The sequence below is a fragment of the Schistosoma mansoni genome, chromosome 3, assembly GCF_000237925.1.
Source record: "Schistosoma mansoni strain Puerto Rico chromosome 3, complete genome".
In the NCBI taxonomy this organism is placed as follows: Eukaryota; Metazoa; Platyhelminthes; class Trematoda; order Strigeidida; family Schistosomatidae; genus Schistosoma; species Schistosoma mansoni.
The window spans coordinates 12,125,106-12,136,169 of NC_031497.1; the positions used below are offsets into that span (position 1 = coordinate 12,125,106).

General features: G+C 35.2%; 1 protein-coding gene across 1 annotated transcript; it reads right to left on the reverse strand.

Annotated features, from left to right (window-relative positions):
• Positions 1 to 328: 328 nt before the first annotated feature.
• Positions 329 to 9,388, reverse strand: Smp_167880 (putative nuclear protein; the record flags this gene model as incomplete). Its single annotated transcript, XM_018799248.1, has 6 exons — positions 9,308 to 9,388; positions 8,485 to 9,269; positions 5,805 to 6,062; positions 4,024 to 4,108; positions 2,797 to 2,904; positions 329 to 685 (listed from the first exon to the last, which is right to left on the reverse strand). Exons 1-6 carry the CDS (start codon positions 9,362 to 9,364, stop codon positions 329 to 331), a joined length of 1,650 nt encoding a protein of 549 aa, XP_018651056.1. The 5' UTR covers positions 9,365 to 9,388.
• Between the last annotated feature and the right edge of the window lie 1,676 nt (positions 9,389 to 11,064).

The following is an 11,064-nucleotide window of genomic DNA, read 5'->3' on the forward strand; positions in this document are numbered from 1 at the left end:
TTGAACTTCAGGAACTCATTGAGTGCCTTAAATGCAACAGGGTCCCCACGTGATTTTAGAATATTACATGTGTTGTTCTAGTTTTCACAATGGGAATCTTTAATATATATATGTTTTGGTATTATGGGAATTTTTAAACAGTTGGGTAAAAGAATTATTTTGAAAGTGAGAAAAAGAAGATAGGAAGAAGAGAGCAGTCAATTAGATTAAATGAGCAACCTAAGTAAACAAAAAGGGACTTTGAATCACAGAAGTTTTTTATGAGCATTAAGTGTTATTATGTCACAAATTTAATCAACTTACAATAGCGGCATCAACTTTAAGTAATTTATACAAGGAATGCTATTAGTGAGAAACTGGAAATAAAATAAGGAAACACTTTTATTCTTACCTTTCTAGTAATATCCAAAGATTTGCTATGTCGATTGATACATACACCACACCCTGTGCACCGATATGTGAATCGTGTATCGATTGTATATGCGTGACAAACAGAAACCACAGGCAGTTTCGGCCAAACTCGATGAACATGGTTAGCCCAAGATTTCCAATGTCGTCCATGACCATCATTTAAACCATTAATCAACCAGACAGCAGCGTGACAAATTTCATGCAGCAGGGTGTCGCGAACACGCTCAGCTGTAGTGCATACTTTTTCCGACAACAAAATCTGAGCTATACGGACCTATAAGTTGTCGCAAGTTGGAAAAAATGTGACAATAATGAAGTTGGTTATTATTGAACATTCATCGACTGGTGACAAATGTTTAAATAATTTGTACAACAAATCAGATTTCAGAACTTTGATCTATCTTTGACCTATCTGTTGATTATAATAATATCAAAAGTGGGATTGATAAACATTACAATATTACGGATTAGTAAAAGTTAACTGCAATAGTTAAAATGACCATTGAAAGTCAGTCGAATAAAATTAATGTTTTGGAGGAATATTATATTAACGAAATACAATTATGCACAGAAAGTTATATTATTCAAAATGTAAACATTAATAAATTTAGAAATAGAATGACTGGAAATTTTTTCGAACTTCTGAGAATGCTGAAATGCAAATAAACTGCGACTTGTATTAAATTATATGGCATTTTTATTTGTTACCGTATACGTGCTTTCGTGAAGGTTGGGAAGAAAGATGATAAATTAGTAATCAAGACTCATTCATGCACAGGTGAAGAATTCTCTTCAAAAAACTTTACTTGGATTTAATAAACTTAATTGAATCGACTAATCACTCAGCAGAACACTGAAAGTAGATAAATAGTAGCTAAATCAATTAAATGATAAAGCCTCAGAAACACATCGACTGTCATTTGAAGAAAAACTGCATCAATGAGCTGTGATCAAATGAAGGTTCAATCATTACTGTAAAGCCAAACTCACTATCAGTTTTCATGGCCACAACAACTAAATTACCTAATACAACTTTGTTTGCTCGGTTTTGATATACATTTATCGAGGGTTTGTGAAACTAACCTGGCACTCAGAGCAAAGCAGATGAAATGGAGTTCTAACCTCTAACCTAGTAGTTGAGAGCAAAGTCACTGGACCACAAAGCTATGATTCCATTTTATAACAGACAACGATTTTAAGAAAAACCTCTTACAAAAAGCTTAACCTGATCAACGTGAAAATTCAAACGATTAATTTTATGTAGTAGCAGCATAAGGTGACAAGAATGTATTGTGCTCTAAATGTCATGTGAACCATAGTGATTATTTATCTGCGGATATTAAGGTACCCTCTGAATTTCCAGTGTTAGAACTATTATTTTCTTAAAATATGAAGTTAACGCCAAAAATGAGTCCAAAAAAGGATTCTATATAATTGGCTTGGTATCTATGGTCAGAAAGACGATACGAACTACTTAAAACGCGCTGTAAATAAAGTGTTGGAGCTCTCGATCTTAGTACACTGAGTCAGACCATATGAGAGTACCTACTCGCCAGATTCTCAGAATTGCATGCCATCGAAACATTCACAGGGAAACTTTAACATGTAAATATCCTAGAGATACGGAGCGATGAGTAACGTAAACATGTTAAAAAAAAATCTGCAGAGACAAAAAACACTAAATAATTGTTTAGACTCATCGGACATACTGAAGTTAAGAAGTCAACGGTCTGATAAATTGTCAATGAGAAAGGTGGAACATTGTTCTTTTATTAGACAAGGTGACTGAAGAAATGAGTGGGTTACATTTAGAAACAGTTCCACTAATCTTCAGCTAGTCTTTAAATACTCACCAATAAGTTTGCATGGATGATTTACGCCGGAGTATTGACTCAGAGAAGTCTAAAAAGAATTAACCAACTTGAAGTTAGGAAGAGTAAATGGTTTCAAGTCTCATGACCACTTTAAATAACGTAAACATGTTCGCAATGAGTATCTTTTATTCTAAACGTAAATATTTGCTAAAAACTGCTTTGCATCGACCCCTAGTTTGATCATAAGCAGTACAGTAGTCAAGCGCATTTACTACCTCAATTATTCTGGAAGTTTTACCACACTTGGCGGGTTGGTAGTTGACAAAAAATGGACACTGATACAATCTTTGATTGCATCTGTTTTCCCTTTAACTATATTTTTCATCTTTAGCTTTAGATTACTTTTTATATTATTTTCCCTCCTATGCTTCTTAGATCAACTACATTCTTTACTTTGCGAACTACTTGAGAGTGGAAACCCTCACCTGATCGAAATAAAAAAAGCGCATATCAGCGTAGAATCTTGTTTGTAAAGTGAGATATAAATAAAGCTAGAGTTTCAATGTTGTACCTGATTAGATGTTCCGTCCGAATGAGTGATTGTACGCATCATGTACTTGCAAAGACCAGCAGTTTTCAATAGTCGACGACTCCATATAATCTCTAACTTTGGTGGTAACTGTGGATGAATACAAGTAGTGAGTAAAGATGATATTGTAGATAAGTAAAATAGAACAGAGGAAATAAACAGTAGTAAAATACTTGGATCATGGTGACTAATTTTGGATTTTCACCACTCGGTTTCAACCACCAATGTCCATCGTCAAAATGACAATACTCGAGATTAGCAGCTTTCTACACAATTCAGGTTGTATGGAATGATGCTAAATTGTAGTATATTATACTCTGATCATGTCAATTAGGTCTTAATCCATTTACCGTGATTGTTGGGGGTATACAACGGATTAACATCCGTAGCACATAATCCAACCAATTTAGTCAAAGCTGTCACATATCATCATCGACTGGTTTTGTTTGCTTTCTTAAGAATAAAGGCTCTAATTACAAGTTGGTCACATAATAGGTAAGAAGTATGTATTCCCCACCGTTGATGTTTTACAACTGCAAAGTAGCAAGATACTTACATTCTAATAAGACATCCTTCTAGTACAAAAGGTCAGTAAAATCAAACAGAACGCACTTTGATCATCTTGGAATATTCTCGAGAACTAGTGGACCAAAATAGATACAACCAGTAGGGTGGTGGTCTACGCACCCGACCATTTCAGTACGAATTACTGAATTAAATATACATCCGGACCCACGAGTCAATTTGGATAGATCAGATATGAAACGCGTACGAAGCGTTCAGAAAGTTTTGCTCAAAATGTTCATCAGACTCTGCAAATGATTATCAATTACACTTGACAATTTTACGCTTTTTCTGGACTTAATGTTAATTATAGGATCTCCAGGTAAAAAACCAATTCCAAGAAATCTAAAGAAACAGAGATTTATCCTTAATAGCACATTCATTAAAAAATTGATCGATATACAAAGGTTTGGCTTGTTCAATACAAATAAAATGGGGATTGAGTGAATTGTTAATAATGAAAATAAAGATATATTTGTGATATCCAATTAAGCAGAAAACTGAATTTTTAACGTTTTCAGGCTTCGTGTAATTCCCTTGTTTTAAATTAATAAATCCATAACCAAATTATATCAACACAAATAGTAAAAATGTCAGATATTCGGTTTTCCACCCATTATATTTACAGCCATTGGCAGATCTTACTTGGTTAGAAAATATCTTTTCATTGTAAATTTGGTACAATTTTTCAGCTAATTCAGATCTGTTTGGCTTAAACTTTTGGACAAATCTGTAACATTGATAGAAATAAATAAATAAGGGGTTAATGTTAAAAATCTACGTATCTCTAAACCTGCAAAAATAATACAAGAAAATTAGAACTGCGTAATCATATGCGAATTCAAGAGACTAATTAGATATCACATTTTTTATGCATGAAATAAGTGACAATTATTCATATGGAGCGTCATTTATCATAGCTCAATGAGATAATGATCATATTATCTGGTTGTTTGAAAAGAAACGACTGGAGTGGCTTTGAATTTATGACCCAACAGTCAATTACTTATTTCAAGTTCTATTTTTAACTTATTTATATTCTCCATAGCACTGCATGGCTGTTCAAACAATCAGGTTAAACAATTTTAAAAATCAACCCAACAACCTAGCATATTGAGAGATAGCCATCCATCCATACATTTACATTCAAACATGAAATAGCATTTTAAGTACACTAAAAAGTGACAGTGATCAAATTTGAAACTCAAAGGAAATCCAGTAAACATGTGAATTTTATATTACCTTGTACGGTTACTCCCCTTGAAAAACCAATTATCTTTATTGATCTCTAATAAGTTATATAATTTCACGAGTGTAACTGATCCAAACGCATTTTTACTGAATGGAACTAATGATGTCAGGGCCGAAAAATTGCCCATGGAAGTATCAAAGCGTGGAACTTAATCGTTAACAATTGTTTATGAACTACTGAGCTTGTATATATAAAAACTACTGTTTCTCTTGGGTACCGATAGACTACGGGTTAAGAGATTTTATGCTATGTTCATTAAACTGATACCCCCAGTGATTTCGACAGAACTGTTCACTCATTCTATAAAATGAAACGGTCAGTTAAGGATAATGTCACAGCAATCTCTCAAATCGTTAATGAAACTGAAAGATATAAAGACATAAGTTAACTAACCAATGTTTTCAGTACATCACAAAACATTTCTTAAGATAAAATATTTGCATTTATTTCACTAAAACTGTTGATCGAATACAATAGAAACTATATCTAGCTACACGAAACTTTTGTTGATCTAGAAAATCGGTGTATAGTTATATGCCGTAAGAGAATCAACGAACCTTTGTAGATGTATCATTATAAGCTATGTAAGCTATTGGGTTAACAAAAGCAACTGTTAGAGTTTAGCTCCGCTAGAACGACTTCAACATTAGTTTTATATGGTGATATTCCAAAAAGCAGGTACTTCTAAAGCTAACCCAATGTACCTGGATACACACAAAAGTCATCGGTTACAATAAGTAGGTTATTTGTAAATTCTAGAGATTTCAGTTAAATTTATTTGCCATTTGGAAAGACAAAATCATGAACAAGGTAAATAGATGGAATCTGAAAGCGTGCATTGTGTCCTTAACCTCACAAATATTTACAAGGTCGTTCAACCGACCAGACCAAAGACGACCTACAATATTCTAAATGTATTAAAAAAAGATATATAGTTGTCAATCACAATGAGCGAATTTCATTATACAATGGACGTAATAGGTTAGCAAATGTTAAAAGAACTTCTATGATTTTTGTATTTCTGTTTGCCACAAAGATTTAGACTAATCTAATATCAAAAAGGATTACAAGTAATATAATCTAGCTTCCTAAAAAACTCGAGATTTTACTGTCAGACAGAGTAAAGATAGTAGTCAAAGGTACGATGACAGTAATAAGTATCAAGATAGCTCACTTTAACGCATCAGGATGACGAAGTTTCTCGTGTGACATACGCTTACTGTCATCATTATTATTAACTGGATAAAGAGAATAAACGAATTCCTCCGTAGATAAATATTGCGAATTACACTTTTCCATCTTATGTGAAATTTTCTGATATTTGGAAATCTTCGGATACTTTGAAACTTGTACAGTACATGACTGAGTTTTCTTATTCGGAGCAATATATTTTTTCCCTGAATGAGAGAATTTTGATTCTGATGACCTTGATCTGAAAAGCAAATGAATAACAGTTGCGTATACATAAATCATTTCTCGAAAACGTTTCTAAGTACCCAAATATGATGCATTAGAACGACCTTAACACCTGAATCGAGTATCCGCAAATTAACTGAATGTCAGTAAACACAATGAGCCACGTACACGTGAATCTGAATATACGTATTTATCATGCTTGTTCTTGAAAGCGCAAACCTGGTTACGAAGACTGAATGTGAATCAGTCTTGAATCATTGACAAAATAACTGAAAATATAATACACTAGCTAAATTCACTTGGTGTTGTTTAGGACTGAAACTGATCAGTCTCTTGTTGGCATATGTGCATCCTGCGCGGATTGCCTCGAGATTGCCTTAAGTCACAAGCTTTATAAGCAAAGATGGATAGTGGTTAGCAGCGGAATCCAAGACGCGCGTTTCGTCCCATTTGAGACTCGTCAGCTGGATGTACCTGCATCTCAGAGTTGATGTTTAATCCTGGACTCGAACCCAGTACCGTTCACTTCGAACACCATCGTCAGAAACCAACCCATTAGGGCTGATCAGACTTCTAAGATAAGTGACGTTATCGATATATTCGACTACCCCACTCCCTATTCTTAGTTCAGGTATTGATGCAGGCGTCCTGGAACAACAATTTGCATCTAGAGAAGGACAAAGGCATCCCGGACGTCCTGGTATTGTTTCTTAGTGCTGCCAAAATACTCTACATTTTATCAGCGTCTTCACCAGACAGAACTAAGTCATCTGCGTATTCTAAGTCAATAAAAGCACCACCTCCTAGTAGGAAATGAATTCCTGAAAATTCAGCCGAAGAGAACGTTATTTCCAGCAGTAGGTCTATGATGAAATTAAACCATAAAAAGGATGGATTTAATTAGAGGCCTGTTTAAACACCTGGACTACCTGTTCCTGTCATCTAGATATTTCAACAAGTTATCTTATTTCGTTTGTTTTATTACATCAATAGGGCTATTAATCGCACAACCTATTCAGGTGCGTTTCTGAAAAGTGTAAAACCTTACGCTGTAAAGGTTACAGAAGGCCTAATTAGAGATATCGTGGTTGCTGACAATATGCAGCGAGAAGAATGTACATGATTCAGATGTCGATAGACTGGGCTGCTAACTTCTAATTGGCGACCACTCAATATTTATTGTCAGGAAGGACGAAGAACTAAGAAACGGAAACTTGTTGAAGTACTTTGTGCTGAGAATTTTATATTGTACCAAAAATATAATGTTGAGTAAAGCTTATAATAACAATAATAATAAAAATGTTGTGTTGTATCGAAGAGTATTGCTTTTCGCTTTGTGAATGTTGAGACCTACTGCTGCTGAGGCTGTTGCTGCACTGGTTGCTTTCTCCACCGTTTCGCGGTAACAACGGGAAGTCTTAATATTATTTACCACTTTTATTCGTCAGTTTCATTCATCATTTTCCAGCTATGGTCGTAGTGCTCAGTTTTCATCAATGTCATTAGGATATTAAGCTTCTCAGCTCGTCAAATTCTTCTTGTGTGAATAAAGGTGAACGGATATATATTTGTAATGATTCTTATAGTGTTTATCTAATGATCTAGGTCAAGTAAGTCTGTATATGAAAAAGTATTAAACTATGAAATAGAATGCCAAGACAACAATAACGGTTTAATGTCCTGATAACTAATAAGAATTGTTTGTTAGCGATATTTTTGAAGACTATGTACACACAGGTATTATGTTTGAAGGCACCGCAGCATCATTCCAAACTGATCAACATGAAAATAGGGTTGAAGATATCTGAATTCATTAGTCCTCTGTTGTTTGTGATGTTCAAGAGAAACAGCCGAAGAACATGGATGACGGAGATGTTGGTTAATCGGAGGATTTCTTGAACATTAGGAGTGTGGAGTTTGATAAGTGCAACCTAAAGTAACTTAGACCCCAAGTGCAGGTTTACGTAAGTATTTGAACAGTACAGCAGGTGAGGCAGATGATAATACTGCCTGCTTGCCATAACCATAGTATGTGTACTCAAGTTCAAAACTGAGACCTCCTGGTTAAAAGCCGAGGAGTTTAAAAAACAAGCCATCGCTTCACTTGAAAAATAATGGGATGGAGTGCATACATGTAGCACTGAGCTTCCGCTTAACCTTGCAAATAAAGAGGGCATCTTGTTATATATCACTGCCCATCATTCATACTAATAACCCGAGCAAATAATACTGCTATCTCAAGGTTTGTTTCAAACAACAGCTTGATACATATCATTCCCTAGAAAATGCACCCAATATTATAGAACATAACTATAGCAACAATTATTATGAAGTAAAGTCTTAGTAACCACCCGGAGATTAAGAAAACAAGAGGTCTAACAAAGACAAAATATCATATGATAATAAATATGAGACTTTCTGATAACTAAACAACTTACGGTAACTCTGTGATACCAGACAAGTGCAACTTGTTGTTGACTCTGTAGTAAAACGTCTGATATGGGGAATCACAACTCGACCTATCATCATTATCCGAGTCCCAAGATGACCATTCACTGTCTTGATTAACCGCAAGTTTGTTTATCTCGGTTTGTTGAAATTTTAAAAAGTTTTCAAAGGCTTCATCATCATCACTACTGCCAACATGCGATTTGATAATACTGTTAGAAGTGCGATTAGCTGTCTGACCAAGTGATTTTTTATTTGAGCCACTACTAGAAATTGACTTGTCTACGTCAGCTCTGGGGGATTCCAGAAAGCCTGTAAAGAAATTATCGTCGCTATCACTAGGGCTAACATTCTTTTTGGTACTTGTATCAACGTTAAATTTGAGCACTGATGGAGTTAATGCGAACGGCTGTGAAACGAGGTCATCACTGGAAACTGACTGAGTTGTTTTTGGTTCGAGGAAGCTTAAAGATCCATAATCATTGAAGTTATTACTTTTACAGTAGGAGTTTCCCAGGATACTTGAATCACAATGCAAGTCAGTCTTTAAAAGTGCTTGCACTGGTGACTTTTTACCAGAAGGTGGGCTGATATTTTCTGCAGTGAACGACGATTTTTTTTCAATATTAGATTTTTGTTGCTCAAAATGAAGATTATGTGATTCCTCAACAGTGAATTCGTCAAACTGAAGTGTAGAAGGGCGTATTTCACGAGAACTTGTGATTAGATGGTTGCCAGTGAACAGAGGACGTGAATATTTTTTCTTTGAACTGAGCTATGTATATAGCGCAATGATGAGAGAAATAGACTTACGTGTCCAATAATACTCAAGATATCATTTTTGACAGGTGTTCGGTTGAAAAAATCCATTTGATCTTCTATAACTTTATACGCAACTAGTATAAAATATAAAGACATTTTAAGAATTAAATTCAAATAACTATTCAAAAAACGACACAATTAAAATATTATTTTTTAGTAAACGATCTACAGGCTAAATAAACTAATTTTTGTTCATCAACGAATCACAGAGATTACATGTAAAGGTCAACTAATGAGAACTCCTAGCCTTTGCAAGTACATAACACGTACAACCACTCATTTCTAAAAAACATTTAATCAGATAAATGCTTAAAACTCACCAGTCGTACAAATTTCCACATTGTTATGTGCTTTACTCCTCTGGTCAAATAAGAACTATCATTTAAACAGATATTCTATTTCAGGAATGTATGAAACTGAAGATAAATGTTGATCATTTCAAAATGTCGGAATATCTGTCGATTCAAGTAACTATATGTGGCAAATTTCCTTTGAATGGTTTGCTGTACTTTTTTATATTTAAGAATTATATATGCTACCTACAAGATGTTCAGAAGACTAGTGAACGCTTTTAAATTTACCAGCTTTGTGTATATGGTATATTTTTAATTCGTCACTATTGACTAAGAATGCAGTACTTAAAAGTGGTAGTTTTCAATTGGTTGGGAAACCTATTAAACCCTATTCTAGTAACAGGACCTAAGCAACTATATAGACCGGACGACTAATACAGGACACCAACCCCAACCAAGGACGATATCGGAACTCCTACAGATTTTGCACGTATTGAATAATGGTAATTGAATAAGAAAGGATTATGGCTAGTGCCGGTCCCAAGTCCGGATAAAAGAGAGGGGTCAGACATAGGTTTAGTGACCCCATCCCGTAGAAAACCAACTCGCTAAATAAACGCTAACCAGAAAAAATTATTCAAACCAATTAAACTCTGCCCAGGGAGTTGAAGGAATAATTATGACGTCTCATGATGAAAGCCGAGTTCCTTCGGAAGTCATGAGGCCGATGCACCTTCGAACAACCAGAGCAACATTTTTTATAGGTGGGAGACTGGAAGAGCCTTCCAAGTTGCTGAAGAAATGAGGAAATACAACCTGGAGGTGCTTGGAATAAGTGAAACACATTGGACGCAGGTTGGACAACAAATACCAGCTTCAGTAGAGCTACTAATCTACTCCGGTCATAAAGAAGAAAATGCCTCACATACACAAGGAGTTGCATTGATGCTGTCCAAACGAGCACAAAATGCACTTATAGAATGGGAATCTCATGGACCCAGGATCATCAAAGCCTCCTTCAAAACAAAGAAAGAGGGCATTACAATGAACGCCATCCAATGATATGCGCCTACCAACGACTACAATGAAGATATTAAAGATCAATTCTACGATAGGCTGCAGTCAATCGTCAAGAAATGCCCAACAAAGGACCTGACCATTCTGATGGGAGATTTAAATGCTAAAATTGGAATGACCAACACTGGGTTCGAAGACGTCATAGACTGGGAGAAGGGAACGAAAACGGTGAGAGATTTGCAAATCTATGTGCCTTCAATAAACTGGTCATAGGCGGCACTATATTCCCACACAAACGCATTCAAAAACCACATGGACTTCACCGGACCACACTACACAAAACCAAATCGACTATATCTGCATCAACAAAAAGTTTAGGAGTACTATGGAGGATGTGAGAACCAGGAGAGGAGCTGATATAGCATCAGATCATCACTT